This window comes from Canis aureus, chromosome 32 (assembly GCF_053574225.1).
Source record: "Canis aureus isolate CA01 chromosome 32, VMU_Caureus_v.1.0, whole genome shotgun sequence".
Lineage (NCBI taxonomy): Eukaryota > Metazoa > Chordata > Mammalia > Carnivora > Canidae > Canis > Canis aureus.
The window spans coordinates 39,189,862-39,215,686 of record NC_135642.1 but is presented as its reverse complement, the minus strand read 5'-3'; the positions used below and the strand labels follow the sequence as shown (position 1 = coordinate 39,215,686).

The following is a 25,825-nucleotide window of genomic DNA, read 5'->3' as shown; positions in this document are numbered from 1 at the left end:
TGTTATTCAATAGGTAAAAAGAAAAGCAATTAACTATGATATGATTACAAAACATACATTGTCCCATAGCCCTGTGTGTTTTTATATTTCTTCTTTTAGATTTAAAAAATATTGGCCTGTAATGTAAGGTTTGTATCAGTTTAATTCTTGAAGAGTCTTTTGAGTACTTGCAACATATTTTTGTTTAGCTAATGTTTCCTTGCAAAGCCAAGAAAAAATAGAAAGCCAAAGGAACAAAAATATCTCTTATTTTTCATTGCGGTCAAACTCCATCAGAGGCTTTTTTAAAAGTGTATCTGTTTTGCTCTTGACTTTGTTAGGAATAAACACAGAATGCTTCCTAAATCTGTCCTGTTTTGAGATTTTATATATATATATCATATATATATATAAAATATATAATCAGACATATATATATGATATATATATATCAGACATTGGCAAAAATGTTAAAACTCACTAAACTGTTCATTCGTGTGTGTAGGGTTGGGTAGGAAGCATTATAGACCTTCCTCAGTTTTTAGCCTTCGTATTTAAATAATTTCACTCATGGCGTTTAGGCACTTAACTCTAATTTGAATGCATTTTTCCATAACATTTTCTAGGGAAAAGTTTATTTTTCCCCAATAATCAGTTGCTTAACATTCTAAATCTTACTTCTGCAGCCTGAGAGCTCTATTCTTACGTGATAGACATGATCATTTATTGTGTTTAAGATCTATGCATGTATTTACTTTGGAATTTAATGCTTCTGCTAGTGAGGAAGGTTGAGATAAATAATATTACAAGGTGAATGATACTCATTAAAATTGGAGAGGAGATTTCCTGTCTGTATTTTTCAAACTCTTTTGGGTGCCTAGACAGTTTTAATAAAGGAACATTTGTTGTAGGAACTTGTTATAGGAATTTGTTAAGGAACCCCTGCAATATGGGAAGGCATTTATACAACAGACTAGAATAGGCTCAAACCAGGTGGTCCGGAAATCTTTTCAAAGCAGTGCTTTCTCTGAGTCTGTCCGACTTGAGTTCTTTAAAATTTCTTTCCCCCTTCCGATTTCATAGCCACCTTTAGTCCTGAAGATGTTACATTTATTATTTAAACAGTAATAATAGAAACTATTATTACTTTTTTGGCCCATGATATTTTTATGTAGAGAAATTCCATTAAAGAAGGATTAAACTTGTTATTGTCTTGGTCAGAAAAATGATCAATGGCTTATAATTTTCCCTTTCCTCTATTTGTTTCATTGAGTAATAACTACATACTTTCAGATTGTTCAGTGGAAGTTTGAGAAATCAAGAAAAGCAGATGGGGCATAATTAAATAAGGATAAGGAAAAATGAGAAAGGGAAGAGAGGGGCCAGGGAGAGAGAAGCTGGATGTAGAGCTTTTGTTTTCCTGGTTTATTTTAGCATTCTTTGTTGCCTTTTCGATTACATAAGCTCTCATTTGCTGTTATGTAAGAGGAGGGAAATAAATAACCTTTGGACTACATGGAACAGGGGAAATATTTCTAATTATCACCAATCCAATGAACTGTAGAACAGTTCTTAATTGTACAGCCTAATCTGCAAGGAATGTTTATGCTTCATGAGCTTTGCTTTGTGCTGTTCGCTCAGTGTTCAGCTGTGGCAGAGCTTTTCTTGGGTTCAGTAATGGGGAATGTTGACAATTGTAGAGTCCTATCAGTGCCTGTTCTTTGTTTCAATGAGATATTTAGGGCAGTTTGCCTAAACGTACATGTTGTTTAGTTTATATTTAGGATTTTTTTCCCCCTCGGAGAAGACTCTATTTAGTTGCCCCTGTGATCTTTTTATTTGAAGAGCCTTATCTTGTGGATGTGATTATGAAATCCTACTTTTTGGAGGTGCTGTTTTCCTTTTATGGTGGATTTTTTAGTGAAGTTCATGTCCAGGTTTGTTCAGGTTTCTAGGTCTGATGTGGGTGAGCTAGATTGCTAGATTATAATATCTCTTATGTTAAAATAATTAATCTTATAAACATTTCAAGGCAAGTTGAACTTCAGCCGGTTATTTTTAAATAAATTCTTGGAAGTGAAAAAAGATAGTATGTCGGGATGAATTTTTTTTTTTTTTAGTCTTGATTCTAAAGTGGCCAGAAGAACCCTATGAAAAATAATTGTCGTAGTTCTTGAGGAAATCTCTTTTGAAAAATGTTTAAGACAAAACTAGAGAATCCCACTTTTAGATCCTCATCTCCTCTGTACCCTCATCTCATTCTGTGATCCTTCTTACTCATTATACATCAGCTATATTGGCCTTCTTTCAGACATGCTTTCACTAGTTTGTTCCCTCCATCTGAAATGTCCGTTCTCACAATCTGGTTGCTACCTGTCATTGGAATCCCACCATCAGCATCACCTTCTCAGAACTTTTGAGTTACCAAGTCTATGCATTCTAATCATACTCCAGCATTCCATCACATCTCCTTTCCCTGTTTGCACCTGATGCTTTCTTGTTTTCCATAATTGTTAACCTATCTTACCCCATTAGAACATCAAATTCCATTAGAAGAGTGACTGGTAATTTGTGGCTCTGATGGTTGTGATGGTTTTAGGGGTGTATACTTATCCCCAAACCCATTGAATTTATGAATTAAATATGTACAGCTTTTTACATGTCAGTCACACTTTAATAAAGTATTTAAAAAATACTTAGGCTGGTTTATTCACTGCTGTATCCCTAGTACCATGCATGACATGTAGTAGGTACTTCATAAAAGTGTAGATATGCAAATGTGGAAGCTTTCATCCTTTTCTGCTAGAAGGAGATCTAAAAGCTTATGTTTAAAATTCTAAAATACCACTTGTGTTTTTTACAACAAAGATTTGTTTTCAGACAATTAGAGAAATGGAAACAGCTTAATTATCGGAAAGCACCGGACAAGAAGTTGTAATGATAGGATTCCCAAATCATTCTGCAACTAATTATAGTGAACAAAATTCCATGATCTCCTATGCCTTGGTAGCTACATACATAACAGGAGAAACACTGTTAACTCATGTGATGAGGTGAGGAGGTTGTTGGGGCAACACTGTTGAGGGATTTATGGACCCCATTAAGGAGTTTTGTCTTTATCCTACGAGAATAGAAAAATGTTGAAGGATCGTGAGTGGGGGGTTGGGGCAGGGTACATGGAAGGGAATGCTGGTGGCAGTAGTATGACTAGGTTTACAGTTTGGAAAAACCATTCTGGCTACAGTGTGGAGAATACAGGGAAGGGATGAAATGAATATGGCCAGACTGTTCATCACTGTGTTCATTGTGGTGAGGGATGCTGCTACCTGAAGTCAGGTAATGTTGACAGGCATGGAGAGAAGCAGAGGGATTTGAGCAATTATGGGGAAGTAAAATCACCAGGATTTGGTGATTGAGGACCAAAGAAAGGAGGATCATCAAGACTGATTTCTAGGGTACCTGGGTGGCTCAGTGGTTGAGCATCTGTCTTTTGCTCAGGTTGTGATCCTGGAGTTCTGGGATCAAGTCCTGAATTGAGCTCCCTGCAGGAAGTCTGCTTCTCCCTCTGCCTATGTCCCTGCCTCTCTCTGTGTGTCTCTCATGAATAAATAAATAAAATCTTAAAAAAAGACTTATTTCTAGATTTTTGTCTTGTGCAACTAGATAGATCATAGGATCATTTGCTGTGTTACCACAGCTTGCAATAGGATGAGATTTCAGGAGGGAGAACATGTTTTTTGGTTTTAGGATGCTGAAGAATTGTCAAGAAGATATTTGAATACGTGGGCTTGGAGCTTAAAGAAGTCTGGGTCGTGCGTGTATGTGAGTTAATCGTGTCTAGATTTTAGTTGACAATCATGAATATGAAGTGCTTTGTAAACCATCAAGGGCTACAAGTTGAGTTGGTATTTTCCTAATTTGTTTTTTTTTTTAAGTTTTTTTGGTATTTATTTATTTATGGGAGAGAGAGAGAGAGAGAGAGGCAGAGACACAGGAGGAGGGAAAAGCAGGCTCCGTGCCAGGAGCCCGACGCGGGACTGGATCCCGGGACTCCAGGATCACGCCCTGGGCCAAAGGCAGGCGCTAAACCGCTGAGCCCACCCAAGGATCCCCAGTATTTTCCTAATTTGTGGTGCTGTTTCAAACCTAGTGATTTTCTACTCATTCTTCAGTGGATGGTTTAGTTATGTTTTTCTATAAAACTTTTCTGATTTTTCTCTCTTTTGAACTACTTCTATAGCTTACACATAGTTATTGTGGATTACCACAGTGTATTGTGCTCGTATGCATGTTTACATACATATATGTCTGTCTCTTTACACTGGGACGTCAATAAGAGGGTTTTATTTCTGTGAATTGCCTGAGACCAGGCCTCATGTCTGTCTCCTCCCTATGGTATACCTAACACCCAGCATACAGCATGGCACATAGCAAATGATCATACATATTTGAAAGTTGAGTGAAGTTTTTATATCCCTTTATACATAGATGCTCAGTAAATTTTTATTGAACAACCAAATTTTCCAATCCTCTGGCAGTTCTTCAGTACTTGTTTTATAAACCTTGTATAAAAGACATAACTCTCTTGCTGCCTCTCTTTACGTTAAGGATTTGTTTTCTATTTAGGAATTCATGGACTCCATGTTGTAGGGAGATCAGTGAACTCTCTGAAAAGAAATGTGAATTTTTCTGAATATGTATAATTTCTAAAGGAGGATCTATGGTTTTCATAAGATTCTTAAAGGGGGTCCATGACACAAAAATTATTAAGATTTGTTAATTAGATATTTTTGTTAATTAACTAGATATTTTGACTCCTCATGGTTTTAAGCAGTTTTCAATGAAAGTTTTACTGTTATCCTGTATATTTCTCTTTGGAATAATAAATTAAAAATTGCACTGCTGGGGATTTACCCCACAGATACAGATGCAGTGAAGAGCCAAGACACCTGCACCCCAATGTTTATAGCAGCAATATCCACAATAGCCACACTGTGGAAGGAGCCTCGGTGTCCATCAAAAGATGAATGGGTAAAGAAGATGTGGTTTATGTACACAATGGAATATTCCTCAGCCATTAGAAACGACAAATACCCACCATTTGCTTCGACGTGGATGGACCTGGAGGGTGTTATGCTGAGTGAAATAAGTCAATCAGAGAAGGACAAACATTATATGGTCTCATTCATTTGTGGAATATAAAAAATAGTGAAATGGAATAAAGGGGAAAGCAGAAAAAATGAGTGGGAAATATCAGAAAGGGAGACAGAACATGAAAGACTCCTAACTCTGGGAAACAAACTAGGGGTGGTGGAAGGGGAGGTGGGTGGGGGTGGGGGTGACTGGGTGATGGGCACTGAGGTGGGCACTTGACGGGATGAGCACTGGGTGTTATTCTATATGTTGGCAAATTGAACACCAATAAAAAATAAATTTATATAAATTTTAAAAAATTCCCTTTAGGTTAAAACTGGCCATCAGTCATTTTGGCTGTAATCTGTTGAGTCTACCTCTTAAATATAAGTATTTTCTGTGGATTTGCGTATATGTTAGAGTATCTTTATTTGCATCTATAAATCTCTTCTCAGGAGACCTTGTATCCTAAATATTGAGTAAATGAAGCAACTGTTGAACTCATGTAGGTTTAAAATAAATCTTGATTAAATCTTTTATAGAAAAGAGATTAGAGGTTCATATACAACATTTTTAATCATCTTTCTGCATGGTGGAATTATACATTCTCTATTTTAACATACAAACTGAAATGCATTATAGATTTGCTGCACTGAGCATGAAATACTTTTATTAAACATTTCATAATTTTCAAAAAACTTAATAATTTGAAATTGATGTTAATATGACGGAGTCATTGTCACAACTTTTTAAGTGACTTCCTTTATGTTGATTTGGAATTTTAAGTTATCATCCCATTAGGTCTAGAAAGCGAGATAACTACTTGTGTTAGAGTGTTCTATTTATTCTCTAGAAACAGCTGTATTTTGTCATTTACTGTACATACTTTGGCTTGCTGCATTCTGAGTTTGATGAATATCTTTTTTTTCCAAAAGACTGCAATCCCGGACTTTAGAAATGTATTTGTTATAATATCCAGTAAACATTAGTGCTCCTTAAAAAATTTACTGCTGCTTTTTGAATGCTTTCATTTGATATCACAGGGCTTATCTTGTTAGCATACGCTTGTGGACTCACTAAAATATGTTGAAATGTTAATAGCTTAATTTTAATCTAGAGGAGACTGAATAGAAAGGATGTGTTGTGTTTCCTACATATTAATGAGTCTGTAAAGGGCCTTGGTGTTAAGCATGTAATATAGTTTACACATTTATACAACAACCAGATTTATTGGACCATGTATCAAAAATGTGTAAAATAGGGATCCCTGGGTGGCGCAGCGGTTTGGCGCCTGCCTTTGGCCCAGGGCGCGATCCTGGAGACCCGGGATCGAATCCCACGTCGGGCTCCTGGTGCATGGAGCCTGCTTCTCCCTCTGCCTGTGTCTCTGCCTCTCTCTCTCTCTCTCTGTGTGACTATCATAAATAAATAAAAATTTAAAAAAAAATGTGTAAAATATACAGAAGTTGAGAGAATAGTATAATGAATCTTGATGAACCTATAACTCAGCTTTAATAATCATTAGCCTATAGCTAATCTTGTTTTGTCTATACTCTCTTGTCTTGTTTTTTTTTTTTAATCTTTTTCTTGTTTGTTTTTCTTAAATTTTTTATCATGCTAACATTATTGGAAGAGATTGCATTTCTTTCATTTTAGTATTTTTATTTTTAATTGTGATAAACACATACAATTTACAATCTTAACCATTTTTAAGTGTACAGTTCAGTAGTGTCAAGTATATTCATATTGTTGTGTAATTGATCACCAGAATCTTTTCATCTTGCAAATCTGAAAAGCTACACCCATTAAACAATAACTCACCACTTCCATCTTCCTCCAGCCCCTGGTAACTACCATTTTACTTTCTGTTTCTATCATTTGACTACTTTAGGTACCTTGTATAAATGGAATCATACAGTCTTTTGGGGAACTGGTTTATTTCACTTAGCATAATGACCTGAAGATTTATCCATGTCGTAGCATGTAATAGATTTACCTTCCATTTTATGGCTGAATAATATGCCATTGCATGTATATATCACATTTTGTTTATCTGTTTATTCATCAACGGATATTTGTGTTACTTCCCTTATCTTGGTTATTGTGAACATGGATGTACAGATCCTCTTTGAGACCCTGCTTTCAATTCTTTCAGATACATACACAGACTAGGGATTGCTGAATCATATAGTAGTTCTATTTTTAATTTTTAAAATTTTCAACTTTTTGATGAAATGCCATCCCGTTTTCCATGTAGCTGCACCATTTTTTGTCCCTACCAACAGTGCACAAAGTTTCCAGTTTCTCCACATCCTTACCAACACTTACTATTTCTGGTTTTTCTTTTTTTAAGATTTTTTTAATTTATTCATGAGAGACACATACACACAGTCAGAGACACAGAGGGAGAAGCAGGCTCCATGCAGGGAGCCTGATGTGGGACTTGATCCTGGGACTCCAGGATCACACCCTGGGCCGAAGGCAGGTGCCACCCAGGGATCCCCCCTATTTTCTGTTTTTTTGATAGTTATTCTAATGAATGTGAAGTGATATCTCATGATCTTGATTTGAATTTCTCTGCTGATTAATCATGTTGAGCCCACCCACCTCTCCTTCTGCAACCCTTTGTTTCCCAGAGTGTAGAGTCTCTTATGGAAGAAATCATTGTCAAATACAATGTCACGAAGCTTCCTCCCTATAATTTCTTAAGAGCTTTGTGGTCAGATCTTAAATTTTGGTCAGCCATCTTGAGCATTTTTTTATATGCTTGTTGGTCATCTGTGTATTATCCTTGGAGAAATGTCTATACATGTCATTTGCCCATTTTTAACTGGGTTATATGTATCTCTGTTACTGAGTTGTAGGAGTTCTTCATATATTCTGCATATTAGCCCTGTATCTAATATAATTTGCAAATATTTTCTCCCATTCCATAGGTTGCCCTTGTACTCTGTTGATTGTGTCCTTTGTTATACAGAAGTTTTTTTGTTTTTGTTTTTTAAAATTTAGCTACCATTCATTTATTCAACCATACGTTATTATAATTCTATAACTTAGGGAATTAACAGCAGGATCTCTTTCACAGAAGGTAAATTCTTCTTCTTTTTTATTTAAATTCAATTTGCCAACATATAGTAGAACTCCCAGTGCTTATCTCATTGTAATTTCTTGTGGAATTTTTAGGGTTTTTTTTTTTTAAGATATAAGATCATACAATCTACATACAGATAATTTTACTTCTTCCTTTCCAGTTTTTATAAAATTTCCTTTTTTTTTATTGCCTAATTGTTTTAGCTGTGACTTCCAATACTGTGTTGAATAAAAGTGGTGAGGATGGGCATCCCTGGTTTATTCCTCATCTTAGAGGAACTAAGAACTCTCTAAGGAACTCTTTCATCACTGTGTATGTTACAGTCAGCTATGTGCTTTTCATATATGGCCCTTATTATGTTTGGGTAGTTTCCTTCTATTTCCAGTTTGTGAAATGTTTTTATCATGAAAGATGTTTGAATCTTGTTTAATGCTCTTTTTTTTTTTTTTACATCAATTGAGATGCTCATGTGATTTTCATCCTTAATTCTGTTAATGTGTTGTATTACATTGGTCACTTTTCATATGTTGAACCATCCTTACATTCCAGGAATAAACTCCACTTAGTCATGGAGTATAATCCTTGTAATGTGCTGTTGAATTCAGTCTGCTGCATGATTATTTTGATTCTTTATTTTTAAGATATTATTTATTTATTTGAGAGAGAAAGAGAAAGAGAGCATAAGCAGGTGGGAGGGGCAAGGGAGAGGGAGAAGCAGACTGCCCACTGAGTAGGGAGCTGGATATGGGACTCAATCCCAGGACCCTGAGACCATGACCTGAGCTGAAGGCAGATGCTCAAGCAAATGAGCCACCCAGGCGCTCCTCTTTTGATTCTTTTTGAAGCAAAAAGCAGACATAGGCAGTCAGCTAATAAATAAACATATGATATAATGGCAGATAGTGATGGGTATTATGAAGAAAAGTAAAACAGGGCAGGAAGGTTAAGAGTGGTAGCAAGGGGTACCTACCTGGCTCAGAGCGTGTGATTCTTGATCTTGTGGATGTGAGTTCAATCTCACATTGGATGTTACTTTTAAAAAAAAAAAAAGTGGTAAGAGTAGAGTAAGGCTGGGGTTGTTTAGATATGAGTTTTGAGAAGCCCCCTGAGGTAGTACCTTTTGAGAAAGTGAGAGAAGAACCTACAGGCATGGGGGACAGCAAAGGTGGGACTTAGAGCTTTTGAGAAATAGCTGGGAAGGAAGGTGTGAGAGTAGGAACAAGAGATTGTGAGTGGGTGGAGAGGCTCAGGACGTCTGCAGTATAGGAGGGCATGTAAATCCCATCTTTCTGAGCCTTTGCATGAACAGTTCCTTATATGGCTTTTATTACTCATTACAGATTTCCTCCTTTTTACTTCCTTTGCTTTTGCTGTCCTATTTCTAGAAAGAATGTGCTTGCTTTGTTAACCAAAGGACAGGGTCTGAGTTTCATCCCAGATTTCCTCTGAAGAAGGGTGAGATAGAGTGAGTGGAGTCTCTAGCCAAGAATCCATTGTGATGTCTAATGTGATTTTGGGGAAAAAATAATTGTTTCAAAAACAATAAATTATGGTATATGAACTTACATATTTAATAATTAGAATATGTATCTAATATTTTAAACTTAGTAGGGAGCGGATTGCTTAAGTTCATAGCAGAATTTTTAACTGGCAGCATGATCTATAGTATAGCAGTTACCTCCTTCCTGTAAATGAAGAATGTATTGGGAGTGTTTTGCATTGCCATGAAACAGTTTTCCCAAATTTGTCTTTTTAGGAAGTAGAAATTATTGTCACGCTATTGTGGTAATAGAAGGTAAGAAAACACCCTGGAATTTGCAGATGTTTGTTATATTCCTTAATAATGTAAGGAACATTGGCACAAGTATGCTAAACATCATAAGGAATGTAGAGACGTAGTCTGCTTTGTCCCCAGATGGAGTTGTATTTACAGTCTAGCCCAGTGTTTAATATGCATTTGCCTCCTTTAGCTTTTAATCTGTTTATTTTTTTTAAAATTCCTGAATCCAGATAATTTGATTTTCCACCAATAAAATATTTACTTGTCATATCGGGCAGGGTGCTAAACTTAGAAATTAAGAGTACTGAGTTAAATTTAAAATTTGTTGAAAGTATTCATCATAATGCAGTCTATTTAATATCTTGGCAGTGCCTCTGGCTCTTCTCATTTAACATGTTAGGAGACAGACTGGCAGCAGTTGTAAACTGAAACCTGGTTGTATGCAGTGAGCCTGATAGGGGTATGAAAGAAAATGGAGAAAATTTGAAAACGTTACTCTGTGTGTGTGTGTTAAAGTGTGACACATTTGCTTAAAATAGAATTTTATATTCTGTTTATCAAGACTATTATAACTTCATGATAGATCCTAAGACTGAAACTGGTTTTAAACATTGTCTCGTGGAATAGCCAAATTCACCCCTCACCAGTGTTGTCCTAACGTCACGCGGTGTATAATAAGCACGTTATACAATGTGTTTGAGTCATTTGTCCCCAGTGGACCTGAAATTTATTACTCAGAGGAGAAGCATGCATTTACAGTATATTCTTAGCTGCTCCTTTCTATCACTCAGCTGTCAAGGCGTATGGAATCTAAAATAGAGCCTGACCAATGGGAGGCCGTCTAGCCACTGTTTACGGGGGGGATTCGGAGGTGGACAGTTTTATTATCATGCACCGGAGCGTCTGTGCTGCAGGGTTGAGGCAGCAGGATGTAGAGTGCTGTTCAGGTTCTCCAGCGGAGTCCCCGAAGGGGCCAGCTTCATTGAAAGCTTCTGCACAGTGAGAGGAGGAGTTACAGTACCTGACTCGGGGCTGCTCTGAATCCAGTGCTGCTCAGCCGGGAAGATACTTTCCAAGCGTTATGAAGGCGGAGAAGGATCCCGAAGACGAGGAAAATATCCTTAGAGATCCAAGCTAAGTGTAGCCCAGCATGAACAGGAAGATTTGTAAAGAGAGGGACGGATTCACCGGCTAGGAGTTTGTCTGAGGGCGTGCTTTGTGAGCCGCAGAGATTTGTAACTTAATGCCAAGTAGTTTGCTGCTAGCAACCAGAAACCAAATCCTGTCTATGATGAACTGTTGGTTTTCTTGTGCTCCCAAGAACAGAGTAGGTATCCCTGCTGCCCAGTGCGATGAAAGATTCTTGGTTAGGCTTTCTCAACTGTGTTCTTTGAAAATGTACTGCTGTTTTATTAATTTTAGTCTCTTTGTCCTCTGTTTCTGATGTATTCGATTAGCAGGTTGGGGCTAGTGATAGAAAACAAAAGTTCTTGTTTCTTTTTCCGGGTTTAAAAAAGCACATCATAGAATCTTAATAATTGAACAGTATTTCTGTTAACTGACAGTGACCTGGAGTGGAAAACAGTGCTTGGGGAAGTGGAACTGAAAAATCACATGATCATATGAGACTTGGATCACTTTTGATTATCTTCTAAAAAGCCTTGCTCTAGGACTTTACAGGTTTTTGGGTGTGTGTGTGTGTGTGTGTGTGTGTGTGTGTGTGTTTTAAATAGCTCCTTTCTCCAGCAGCCAGTTTACTTGGCAATAACGTTGAGATCGTTTCAACTGCAATGTTAAACTAATCAATTTAGAGCGAGTATCTGTGTGTTAAAACACGACTTAATCCCTAAGGCATTTGAAAACACAGTCTCCTAAGCCTACATCTATTACCACTCCCCAATTTAGAGTCTGTAAACTGTTTCGTTTTAAAGAAGCGGACTGCCTAAAATGTAGTTTAGACTTTGAGCCAGTAAATTGGGCTAGTCTCAGAGTTGACAATTGGAGTTTTTGGAGTTAGAAGGAAGTGGGCTCATCTCCAGATGTAACTAATTTGGCAACAAAAATGCTGAAGCTTGGTGTAGGTACTTGAACCAGATTCCATTGAAATTCTACTTTTCAGGAGTAGATTAAAATTTTAATGATTTTACATTTTTTTTCATATTCAATTTTCATATTTATTTTCACTTTAGTGAAGACACTGCTTATTTAGCTCAAAACTTGGTATTTTGTGTTGCTGTTTGAAGGCTATAGGTAATATAAAGTAATCCCACTGGTCATTTAGAGGATATGCTTCATATGAAAGATTCATTTTTGTCCTCCCTCAGAGATTTGTTATGCTATCTATGGACAGAGGAATTGCTTTGTAACTTTCAGTGAAATATTGGTTCATCTTTCTTTGTTCTAGAAATAGTATTGGGCTTAGTATAGAATTTAGCAATAAGTTTATTGTATAATATTTTAAAAGGCTAAAACCTTACTTGATTAAATAGTATGTATTTTAGTTTTGGGTTCTACATTTCTGCCTCCTAAGAAAAAATCCAAGTTATTGGCTTCAGAATGTCTTGAATATATTTTCTCCAAAGTTAAAAATAGCCTTGATACAATTAAAATGTATATCATGTGATACATCCTCCTATTTAAAAAATTGCCTTTGACCTTCCTCTTAAATATATGTACTGAGTTTTGTTAAAACAAAAAACCTTTTTTAAACAAAAAAAAAAATACATGCTAAGTGTAAAAAAGAAGGAAGAAAATCAAAGTCTCCTGCAATCCTATTGTTTTAAGATTTTAAAGTAGTTAATACTTTAGAGTCTCTTCTGTTTTTTCAGTTTTTTCTTTTTTTTTATTTTTTTAAGATTTTATTTATTTATTCATGATAGTCACAGAGAGAGAGAGAGGCAGAGACACAGGCAGAGGGAGAAGCAGGCTCCATGCACCGGGAGCCCGATGTGGGATTCGATCCTGGGTCTCCAGGATCGCGCCCCAGGCCAAAGGCAGGCGCTAAACCGCTGCGCCACCCAGGGATCCCTTTTCAGTTTTTTCTATGTAGAAGTTTCTTTTTATTCTAATATATAAGCTTAATGAATTGTTTCCTCTGTTGAGACAGAGTATGTGTAAATGTGTGAATGTATGTATCTAATTTGTCTCCATAAATATATTTCCAACAGTACTTTTTAAACAAGCTGTGTGTTTGTGTTTGTGTGTGTGTGAATGGGGAGGGGGGAGTGTCTTAAATTGTGTACAGAATTCCGCTGCATCTAAGGTCTCGGGAGATATGTAATCAGAGCCAAATCGGAAAGCAGGAATTAGAGACTAGGAGCAGCACATTGATTTTGGAAGTAATGAGAAGTATTGGTTGGGTTTGGCCACTCAGGTCTTTTAATGTCCCTGGAGCCTTGACTTGTCTCATCTGTTAAATGGGGATGATAATTTTAGTTTAGTGGGGATCATTTGAGTAACTCAACTTGGCACAGTGTAGGAGTTCAACAGCTATTAATCTCTTTTCTTTGCTCTGAAGGCAAAGAAAACAGAGAAAATGAGAAACATGCTTTTTCTCAAAAGTAGAACTTAAAATATTGCTTGAATGTCATGTGTTTTGGAGAGGCTCTTCTCATGAAGTTAGCACAGCAGGGAGAAGGAAATGTGGGATGCAATGGAGATTGAGTGATATATTATGCAGTATTGCTTTCCTTTCTCTTTTCCTTCCTTCTTGACAAAGTCTTACTAATATAGTAGAGTAGGCCACATTTACTTTTTTTTTTTTTTCCTTTTCATAGCATGCAGCAGATTGGAACAAATATGATGACCGATTGATGAAAGCCGCGGAGAGGGGAGATGTAGAAAAAGTTTCCTCAATCCTTGCTAAAAAGGGCATCAATCCAGGCAAACTAGATGTGGAAGGCAGATCTGCGTAAGTATTGCTGATAATTCCCTCAAGAGAATTTGGGTAGACCCTTGAGACAAGTGAAATTCATGTATTGTGGCTGTCAGCTTATCAATTTATCAAAGCCCACACTATAAAATCTTTCAGACATTGCTTTCAAACATTATGGACAAATAACTGTTCCCAATTTGAAAGATATCCAAGCTAGAGAGAATACTAAAATACTGTCAAGTGATCCAGTTGTTTAGGCCCCATGGCAAACAGTAGCCTGGGTTCTTTGGTGCATTTTTGTTTATCGGCTTTTTGATGTTTCTTACCGTCATTGATCCTTTCAGGGGCCCTCTAAAAGCAGTAGGAAAAAGTATACAGAGGTTAAATAACTTGGTCTAATCTCATGAAAAGTCACAGAGCTGGGATGTGAACCCAAGTTTTCTGTCTTGAAAGAGTTCTCTGTTAATTACACTGACTTTTCTCAGCTCCTAATCCATTTTTATATTTGGGCAATCATTTTAAATAAGAATTTTCAGAACAGAAAGGAAAGAAGAATGCCTAGCGTGGCTTAGGGAGGCATAGGTAGTGATCCCACCCTTTGTTTTTTTGTCTCACCAAGGACTGCTGGCTTGTTTCCATGCTAGCTTTCCTCCTACCCCTCCCCATCTTCTTCACTTCCTTCTTGTCAAGGATGGGTTAAAGGGTAGGTGTATGTTCTGTTACTGCCCACTATAATTATAGCAGTGAAAACCTTATCTGGGAAACCTTCCAAAGTTAGAGGTGAAAAGTCTCATTTCCTAAAATTCCTCTCAGTCTTGCATGAGTTTATTTAGAATATTATAATTGGAAACCAGATACTAAATATAGAAATGAATATTAGGAAGTGAATAGTTAATGTTTGCTGTAGAGCACTACCTTAGATGCTTAAATAGCTAAGTATAGGAAAAATAGCAAAGCATGGCGTGAAAACCAAGTAGTTCTTAATACCAATAAAGTTTGAAAAGTTCCATTTTTTTTTAAAGATTTTATTCATTTGAGAGAAGAGAGAAAGAGCACAAGCTGGAGGGAGGAGCAGAGGGAGAAACAGACACCCCACTGAGCCGGGAACCCCTCGTGGGGCTTGATCCTGGGACTCCAGGATCATGACCTGAGCCAAAGGCAGACATGTAACTCACTGAGCCCTCAGGTGCCCTGAAAAGTTCCAGGTTTTTAATACTGTTTCAGTTTTATCAAGTAGGCAATTTGATACCTACAGAAACATTGCTTATTTTGAGTCCTGCTCCTAGTTTTGCTAAATTTTAAGCTATATCTAGGGCTCACACTATAATCAGTGAAAATTTAATATCCTCACGCGACTTTGTTTTTCATGTTTCTTTTTTCCCAAACGCCAAGGTGTTAGAAGATGAAGGAAATCTTTGGGATGAAAATCTTCAGTGAAACCTTACTTCTTCACTTCTGCTCATCCGTGCTTTGAATGTTCTGAATGAATGGTTGCTTGAGTTTCTGTTCATAGTTTTTCAGTGTGAGGTTCAGTTTTAAGTAAAGCTATTTGTATTAAGGGCCAGAGTTAGAAACATCTGGTGTAATTTGATGAACTATGGGCTTCAGTTTGGTGGGATGTATGAGTAGTGTTAGTCTCTGAGGTTTTCACTGTAGGAAATAGAATTCTTTTAGGATTCATGGGATAAAATATTTCCCTTTTGCTATTCACACACAAACTCAAACTCTGTTCTTCCTTAATTAGAGCATTTCATATTTAGTCAAGTATAGGACATGTTACAAATACACTTTATTAGCAGTAATTATAAAACTAATTTTATTTTGAGTGACTTGTTTGTTTTTAATTTTGAAATTTAAGACAAAAGTAGCATGTGCTTCTTGATCTTGATCCAGCTTCAAAAATGAAATATTTAAAGCCTAGCTAAAGTTACTACAAGGATTTGTTTTCTGCATGTTCACCTCTCTCCGAGGAAAAGCCCATGGCCAAAGCAAAATGGGGCAGATCCACCAGGAATCTCTGCTGCCACTTGGAAAGCCAGATGCCAATTCCTGTCTCCTTGTCCCCTCAGACTGTCAGAAGGATGTTTGGCCTCCCAGCTGTTTTCTCTGGGATCAGCACATGTACCTTGGCAAAAAATGGCTTCAAATACCAAGCTCACCTTTCTGGGTCTTTGCCCTTCCCTGCATCCTGGCCTAGTTATTTTTCACAGTCTTCTTAGCTCACTGATGCCTTCCAACATATGTTTATAGTTTATTCAGCTTTTCTAGTTGTCGTCAGAGGTCATCCACATTACCTGGATTTCTTACTATGGAAGCACAAACACACATCTTATTTAAAAAAAAAGACAACTTGAAGTTGAAAACGAGTATTTCTATGAAGTAAGTTTTCGAATTTCCTTTACGATGCTTTGCAAACACTTTAGTGATCGATATGTCTTCCTTCCGAAGTCCACTATTTATAGCACATCAGCATTAATAATGCATTGTAGATTTGTTCGGTTTCTGCCCTTCAGTACATCATCAGCATAATGCTGATTATCTTGAAGAAATAAGGCTTCCAAATATTTTGAGCTCAGAAAGGGAAACAAGCAAACAAAAAATGTTCCCTCCGAGATTGTTGGGAGACTAAAAACCTTTGCTTGAAGGAAATTACCATTTCTCCAAAGGTTCTTTTTTTAAGAGTTTTATTTATTCATGAGAGACAGAGACACAGAGAGAGATGCAGAGATACAGGCAGAAGGAGAAGTAGTCTCTATGCAGGGAGCCCAATGTGGGACTCGATCCTGAGACTCCAGGATCACGCCCTGGACTGAAGGTGGCACTAAACCGCTGAGCCACCCAGGCTGCCCTCTTCAAAGGTTCTAACAGTGCATTGCATAGTACAGTTCTCTATTTTGGTGTTGGAGAGGTTGATACCCTTAGCTTTACAGCAATTTAATTCCACTGTAAGGAGAACTTTCTTGATTCCTGTGCACACACTATTTCTGTTTCTTGAATTCAAATTGTACACAAACTTCCTTTATTTTGCTTAGTAGTACTTGGTCTCTGGTTTGTATTCACATCTATCGTAATAGAGACACATGGCCAAGTGTCTCTACAAGACACTTGGTGTAAGTGTTGTAATATCTAGAAATGGATTTGCAACCCACCTCTAGATTTTGTCTCTAAGCATTCAGTTAGTCAAATATTTAAGGGCCCATCATCTGTCTGGTATGTAAGTTGGTCTGGGAATATAATAGGAAGCAAAACAGACAAAAATCCCTGCTTGCGCTGAGCTTATAGTTGAGTGGGAGGAGAGTGGTAGACTATAAAGAAAATAAATCTTGAATTTACATTTCATATTAGAAAATATGTAGTTCTGTATAGAATAATAAAGACAAGGATTGGAGAAGCAGGAGTACTAAGATCTCAGGGAATGAGGAAACGTAAAAATTTTCTAAGGGGTGGTCAGGGAAGACCCCTCCTGAGAGTGTGATACAGAGTTTGTCTGTATCCAGGCCGCTTGCTGAGCACTCATGCAGCCTTTATCTCCTGGCATCTTCACAGTGGTTATTGTACTTGGTTAGGGTTCAGTTTTATTTTGACCTGAAGTCAGCATCCTTTGTCAGCAAACCTTACTGTCTTCACTTACCACTTTGGATTTGGTCGAGTATAGTCCATCAGTCCCTGTCCATTCTTACGGCACACAGGATATTTCTGTAAATGTTTGTTGATTAATAAAGTATTAGGTGATCAAAGAAACAAAGGGATATTTTCTCTTGTATCTTGAATACCCTATGGCTTAAGATTAGTTAAGCAGGCTTTCCTTGCCTTATTAACAAGCTTGTATAGTCATGGCTGTTTGTGTAAAACTTGGCCCACTCATACGGGTCTATGAACAAAGGGAAAAATTAGGTGGTAGTTGCGGGTGCTTTGGGGGAAGATGACACCAGGTCTTTTACGGCTTTTCAAGTGTAGCTTAGTTTGTTGTTTTGAAGGCTTTTCTATGTACGGTTTAATTTGATCATTCTAAAGAAAAGGGATAAATGTTTGGATCTGTTTTTGGCCTTAGCATTCTGCTATAACTTCATTTGTTCTGGCAGTTTCAATATATTTGAAATGAAGCAAAATAATCTAATAGAAAATTTTCACTGCATTTATCAAGCCCCCAGCACCAGTACATTCAGCACTGAATAATAATAAGCTATAGAGTTAATGGTATCATGGTGTAAATTTTCTGTTATTAAGACTATTGAGGGGTCCCTGGGGGGTTCAGTGGTTTGGCGCCTGCCTTCAGCCCAGGGCATAATCCTGGTGTCCCGGGATCGGGTCCCACATCAGGCTCCCTGCATGGAGCCTGCTTCTCCTTCTGCCTCTGCCCCCCCCCCCCCCCCCCCCGTCTCATGAATAAATAAATAAATAAATAAAATCTTTAGGGGAAAAAAAAAAAGACTATTGAATGTTGAAATATTCCATTGGTTCTAAGGTACTTCTAGACAGTATTGGCTCCTTATGTAAATCTGGGTTAAAATTAGTTTTTCAGAATAAGGGATAGGTTTCTTTTTTCTGGTATAAAATATATAGTTGTTTTAATGTAGCCTTTAAAATTGTGTGTGTGTGTGTGTCGAATAGAAGGTGACATTAGTATAACATTTAAGTTGACGTTTGGTAGTTTCTATGGCATAACAAATATTTTCTTCTTGTTTAGCTTCCATGTTGTGGCCTCAAAGGGGAATCTTGAATGTTTGAATGCCATCCTTATACATGGAGTTGATATTACAACCAGTGACACTGCAGGTAGGTTTGCGTCAGTTACAAAACAGAAATCAGTATTAGAGGATTTTAGAATCTCAAGAGTTTGAAGAACCTCTAGAGGCCCTTTAGTTTATACTCATGTACTTTTGAGTGTGTGAATCCATGCTATCATGAGGTCATTCGATATTTAGTTGTGCATTTCTCCTGATGGGGAGCTAACTGCCTCATAACCAGAAGAGCCTTCCCAATAATGACCATAACAAGAAGAGCTGACACAGTACATGCTACTCTGCTGAGCTGTTTACATATAGCAACTCTTTCTATCCTCACGCAGTCCCAATGAGGCTGGGAGTCACTGGGCCAGCCCTTCAGTAACCGGATGAGCTGCGGTCAGAGTCTGTGTCCCTAACCATGATGCCTTACAAGGAAACCTATTCTGTATCTGGTTAGCTATATTTATATATTTATATATTTCTTGGAGACAGTTTTAAGTCTGTTTCTTATTGTGCCTTCTGCTTAAACTTAGTTATACCCATGTCTGTCTTTTTAAAAATCTTACAGCATAAGTTTGTCTACATGTCACAAGGTAGACCTTTAAATATTTGAATATAGCTATTGCTTTTCTTCAGTGAGCATTCTAGTTTTTTCAGGCTAACCATTCTCTGTTCTCTTGACAGCTTATTTCTCTGCAGTTCTACTTCGTTATTCAATTAAATACGGAGGTGACCTAGAACAGACAATCTCCTTAACAACTTTAATATTTTATCCTGTGATTCCATATAAAGACAAATAAATACATTATAGTTAAATCAGCACTGTGTTTAGAAATGGAGGGGAGGCAGAGGAAAAGAGATCACAGTGAGGAAAATCTTGACCTAAAGATATGTCAAATTTTGAATTGAAGTGCAAACTCTATCTGCCACCTTTGAATGAATAAAAAATGTGTTAATTACTTACAAAAGCATTCCATTGATGTAGAGGAATATTTGTTGAAATTTTACACTAACCATATGCCTTTTTAGAGCCCTTTAGACTTTATTTATTTATTGTTCTGATTCTAACTTAAGTATCTATCTTATTTTTTGTCTGTTCTTTCTGCTCTGGATATTTTTGCCTAGTGGCCAATATGTGACTTTTGCCCTCCCTCCTTCAGTGCAGATCAAGCTCAAATGCTTTCCCAGGCACACCAGACATCATTTTGTATGCTGCATCACCACATACTCCACTTAAACTCTTTGTCTTTTGTTTTTGCTGTTATTTATTCGTTTTACTATTTTTGTCCTTAGAGTTGTCCTTTCCTGGGGACAAGGACCTTGTCTTATTTGCTGTAATATTGTCTGTTATAATCCAGATGTAGATATTCAGTAGCAATTTGATAAAAAAAAAAAACTTACATGTTTTATCTTAACTCCTCTATTTGCTAGTAGTATGAAAGTATGTTGAAAATAACCAGATTTCAAGTGAGTGTGGTTTTGGCTTTGAGGTGTTTGTGACTCCGGTCTTACCAGGTAGGCTTCTTGGGTGTAATTCATAGTGTTGTACTTTAGATTTGATGTTTCCTTAATTTTTTTTCTGCATTATCTCAAGTGGCTAGATCTGGATTTTGCTAAGGAAATACTCGACCTCTGACATTTTTATGCGACCCAAGTTTCTGTGGCATTGTGTAGGACACTAGGAACTGTCCCCACCATCCTACTCCCTCTTAATTTCCATGTAAAGGACCATTTTCCTTGTCACTTTTCACAGTGTTAAATAGTTCTAGGAAACTTGTCCGTGAACAGTAACAAATTGAAATTTGAAATCATCACATCTGACTTATGTGTAACTAGAGGGTGTTTAGGTATGAATGAATATGTTGTACCTGGGCCTCACTGCTGTTTCTTCTGGAACCTGATTAGTCAGGACACACAAGTGAACAGATCCAGGAAAATTTCATCCACTTAACTCACATAAAACTGAGTGAGAGTTGAAAGTTGAAGTCAGCATATTCCTTCCTCTAGGATGAACAGAACATAAAATGACTTATTTTCTAGCAGAAGGGTCTAGATCATTTTTTTAAGAGGATTGTGAAGAAAGAGGAAAGGCAAGAGCATGAAAGATTGGAAGCTGGAATGGCCTGGTGACACCCTTTTATATTTCACCATCCAATGAGATGTATGTGTAAAGAAATACAATGAGGAGAAATAATGTTTGGAGGTAGAATGTTCTCTGTAATTTTACCTTTTTCTGTATTCAGAGCTAACCTTCCAGATGATTTGTTTCCTTTAAAACAGCACATTTTAATACACATTATATTTGAACAAGTTGTCTGATTTTCAGAGACACAGTCCTAGTGAACTTTGAATTTTAGTTGAAATTTAGTTTCTTTGACTTCAGTCTTTAAAAAAAATTTTTTTATTGGAGTTCAATTTGCCAACATATAGCATAATACCCAGTGCTCATCCCGCCAAGTACCCCCCTCAGTGCCCGTCACCCAGTCACCCCAACCCCCTGCCCACCTCCCCTTCCACTACCCCTTGTCCATTTCCCAGAGTTAGGTGTCTCTCATGTTTTGTCACCCTCACTGATATTTTCACTCATTTTCTCTCCTTTCCCTTTATTCCCTTTGATATTTTCACTCATTTTCTCTCCTTTCCCTTTATTCCCTTTGGGAATATAAAAATTCCCCAAATGAATGAAACCATATAACGTTTGTCCTTTTCTGATTGACTTATTTCACTCAGCATAATACCCTCCAGTTCCATCCATGTCGAAACAAATGGTGGGTATTTGTCGTTTCTCATGGCTGAGTAATATTCCATTGTATACATAGACCACATCTTCTTTATCCATTCATCTTTTGATGGACATCGAGGCTCCTTCAGTCTCTTAACTTCCTGCATTTTAGTGTTCATACTGCCTGTTCAGAAATGTTATCAGAAATCTATGTATCTTTCTCGCCCTCCTATTCCCATTCTCTTTTTCTCCTCCACTTTCTCCCCCTCCCTCCCTTCTTTCCTGTGTCGACTTTACTTACCCTGTCTCAGGCACCGCTCTAGGTATTGGAGATACAGTGGTAAGACAAGAGTTCTTGCTCTTTATGGGTTTATATGTTTAATTTTTCCTTCCACCTTCATTGTTTTGATGTGTACTTTATCTCTTACTGAAATATCAACCAAAATGCAAGCATGCTTACAAAATAAGTATCCTGTCAACTAATCTTGGAAAAATTTCTATGGAAAATTCACTTGTGAATAAAATAACCCTTCATGTGTATCTTAAATTTTATATATATACATATATATATATATATTTTTTTTTATAGGAAGAAATGCTCTTCACTTGGCTGCAAAGTATGGGCATGCATTGTGTCTACAAAAACTTCTACAGGTAGTAAAAGTGGTTAATAGCTCGGCTTTATTATTTTGACTGCAAATAATAGATGTGTTTTCAGTGTGTTTTTGGAATTCAAGATCAAAGAAAATAGTAGGTTAATTTTGACTGTTAGCTTACGTAATTTCTTTTCCATCATTTGTGAAAGAATGTGAACAATAAAAAGAAAAAACTCTGAGGGAAGTGAATCGCATAACTCAGTGTATTAAAAATAAATAACAAAGGCTTGACCTTCCTGTTGACATTAGCTGGAGACTGGAATTTTCTGCCGTCTGGTCTATGACATAAAGTGATACAGCATAGGAGCTATATATTTCTATATAAACATCAGTCACTTAGATTATGTGATATCCACAATATTAGTTGAACTTGTAGTCAGGCAGCTACAAAATTCCTAGAACAGGTGGGCTGAATAAAGTTTTCAGTTAAAGGGTCCCATCCAGGGGCACCTGGGTGGCTTAGTGGTTGAGCGTCTGCCTTCCGCTCAGGGCGTGATCTCAGGGTCCTGAGATGGAGTACCATATCGGGCTCCCCACAGGGAGCCTGTTTCTCCCACTGCATACGTATCTGCCTCTCTGTGTGTGTCTCTCATGAGTAAATAAATAAAATCTTTAATAAATAAGTAAGTTAGTAAGTAAGTACAGGATCCCATCCTACATTTCCAGAAACATCGCTACCGCTAAGTTTCACAGGCGAAATTGTTCCTCCTGATTCAGTTGTTCAAATTTTAACTCTTGGTGAGATAAAAAACCAAACAATAACAGTTCCTACATCCCAGGCTATTATAATGTACCATATGTTTTCCTGTTTGGTAAAGAACGCAAATTTACAGTATAATGTTATTATATTTGTTTCATGTCAAAATATTTAGTGGGTTGTCTGGTAGTCTTTAGCATTTTTGATAAATGGGACATTTTAAGATTAAATAACAGCTGTTCATTTGAGTCTAGATGTATAACTTTAAAATAAAACCCTCCCCGATGACCAGGTTTCTATGTTTTAACAGTACAATTGTCCCACTGAACATGCAGACCTGCAGGGAAGAACCGCACTTCATGACGCAGGTGAGTGAGGGTTTCACTTGGACATAGCACTTATTTGTTGAAACAGCTTGGCATTTAAATTAATTTCAAAGTTTTAACATGCATATATTTGTATAATTCATGGAGAAACGGAATATTGTGAAGTTTGATTGTACAGCTTAAAAAGATTCATTCAGCCAACGTTTACAGGCTGGTTGGCTAGATACTAAAAGTCCAAAGATAAATAAACATGATCCTGCTTTCAAGGAGCTCCAAGCACCCTGTGACTGTGTGTGGGGGGTGGGGTGGGGGTGGAATTGGTAGGAAGGAGAAAGGGGAAGATGATTCTTTACTCCTTAAAATGTACATTTGCCTAATTAACATGTCTGACCATCATTTTTTGCATCTGCAAAATGAAGTTAATACTACTGCAATAAGTGGTTATAATTAAATCGTAATTAGTGCCTGGTGTGTAGTCATTTCTTAATGGTGGTGGTAGTTGTTGGTTTAGGCCTCAGTGCTACATTTCATATCACTGTAACGTGCTGTATTTTTAAAAAGGATCTATATTAGTAATTTCATGGATTTTTAAAATCATACTGTGTATTTAAATGTATTTGCATTATTCTTCAAGTGTCTTAGAGACAAAAGTTAGATATTAAATACCACAGTCTGACCTCTGATGTGACTCTTCTAAGTCTGATATTCTGTACAGTTGACTGGAAAGCCAAAGGAAAGAAAAGTAGCTACCCTCTGTTTTCACGTTTATGGAATATATCTGCAGTAGATGAAAGTGGTCTGTGTTAAAAATGCAATATACAAAAAAAATGCAATATACTGCAAATTTCCTTCAAACTTTGGTACCTTAATTTATTTCAACTTTTTTCTTTTTATGTTTTATGTGCTTTTATGATAGTTTAGTTTTTTACACGAGGTGTTTTTTTCTTTTATTTTTGTATAAAGTGGTGGTATTTGCAAAGCATTCTCATATATGTTATCATTTGAGCCTCATAATGATGACCCCTGTGTGGTTTTTGGTTTTAAGGAGAGATCCCTTATCCTGTGTTCTCTGTGGGCCCTCGCTCTGCCTCCTGGGAGGTTCTTACTCGTCCATTATTCTCTAGGGTCACAGATAAATTGTGCATCAAAGAGCACTGTAGAGGCAGCTGAAGGCTGGAAAAGTCATGAGCGTTAGCAGATTGGCCTTCTGGGACTTTGGGTCATACAGTTCCCATAATACCTTGGTAGGCTTTCTAGTTTATTTGTGGTCAGCCACTTCTATTTGTCCATCTCCAAAGTTATTTTCTGAACATAAAGTTTTAACCCTCCTTTATTTCTTGTCCTGTTTGTAGACTGATGACTCTCTGCCTCCTCATCTAATGGCTGCTACCTCTCAGCCATCTGAAATACTACTCTTGAATAGGATTATAATATCCTTACGATGATTTTTTTTTTCTTACGATGATGTTCATTCTGAGACTAGATTTTTTTTTCTTTTATTCTTATTGGGAGGTCCTTGAGAAAAGTTGTGACCAACAATAGTGTGCTATCTTGCTGTTTGACATAGAGAAACAATTGGCTTCCCCACATCTCTGAGGTCCCAAATTTCTAGACATTCTCTATTCGCTTTTCTCTGTGTTCATAAACTGGCTGGTTCTTGCTTGACATCCTCTGTTTCTTTTCCATACCTTACTAGAAGCAGTAAGCAGCTGCCCAATATGCACTAAAATTCTGGCTCTTTCCTATTGCTTCAGCTTGAAAGGCTCCATAGTCATATGGTACACTTAAATGATCACGGATGATAGCTCTTTCAAATGTTTTGCCACAGCATGAAAAAAAATCACAAGATTTCTAGCCTGAAATATGTTTAGTCACTCCCTAGTACCCGATCACTAAACCAGTGCCATATGATTTAGGTATTTATTGTAACAGCACCTACCTCCTGAGAGCAGTTTTGTCTCAGGAATAAGGCTAGGCTGCTGTGACAAAGACACCAGAAAATAACACTGGCTTAAAAAACCCCCACAGATTGCTTCCTTTCATGTCACAGTCCTGATGTTCAGATTGGCTTGTGCTTCTGGTCACTGTGGCCATTCAGGGACCCAGGATTTCTTCCATTTTGCCATTTTACCATCGCCTGGGGGGTTATCCTTGTCTATACAGCTGTGGCTGATGGCAGGCACTCCTGCCTTCCTGCTAGTAGGAAGGGGAAAGATCATGAAGGAATGTGTAAACCACTCTTTTTAAGCCCTAGAGTCAGAAGATAGCACACGTCACTGCTGTCACATTCCACTGTGAGATCTAATGCATGTGGTCGTGCCTGCATGCAAGGGAGTCTGGGAACTGTGGTCTCCAGGTGAGCCCCCGTATGCCCAGCACAGCTTCATTATCATGGAAGAAAGGGTGACCACGGTTTAGTGAACAGTTGGCACTCTCCACTATGCTATGGCACCTTTAATACTGACTTTACTGGTTCAATATATTGTAGCTCTGGAATTTATTATGCTTTACATTTTTTTATTCTTATTTTTAATTGGACCTGAAAGGTTGTTAGTTTTACAATTCCCAAATTAAGGTATTCAGTTTCAGTTTATCCTTTTTTTTTTTCAAGATTGATCCTGCATTTTATATAAACGACTTGCTGGATTAAAAACAGCAGAAATGAAAATTTACTTGATTTTCTTATGTATATTTGGTTTTATTTTATTGAATTTTACACAAAAGAATGCTGACTTTGTCAGTATATTTTTGTGGTTATGGATCTAGTCTCAACTCATAATAAACACTCATGGGGAGTATTTCTGAATAATAATATAAAAACTTTTAATAAAAACTCATGG

The 25,825-nt window shown here is 37.2% G+C and overlaps 1 protein-coding gene across 4 annotated transcripts in view; it reads left to right on the top strand.

Annotated features, from left to right (window-relative positions):
- Positions 1 to 25,825, top strand: part of UACA (uveal autoantigen with coiled-coil domains and ankyrin repeats) — a 91,479-nt gene that overhangs the window by 34,785 nt on the left and 30,869 nt on the right. For 2 of the 4 annotated variants that reach the window (XM_077881712.1, XM_077881710.1), the window contains exons 1-5: positions 10,882 to 11,310; positions 13,760 to 13,893; positions 18,545 to 18,633; positions 21,896 to 21,960; positions 22,970 to 23,027. In XM_077881712.1, coding sequence (XP_077737838.1) covers positions 11,227 to 11,310; positions 13,760 to 13,893; positions 18,545 to 18,633; positions 21,896 to 21,960; positions 22,970 to 23,027 — 430 coding nt within the window. In that variant the 5' untranslated portion in view covers positions 10,882 to 11,226. Of the gene's footprint in view, positions 1 to 10,881; positions 11,311 to 13,759; positions 13,894 to 18,544; positions 18,634 to 21,895; positions 21,961 to 22,969; positions 23,028 to 25,825 lie in introns of those variants that run through there. The other 2 variants (XM_077881711.1, XM_077881709.1) reach the window with 1 other exon arrangement.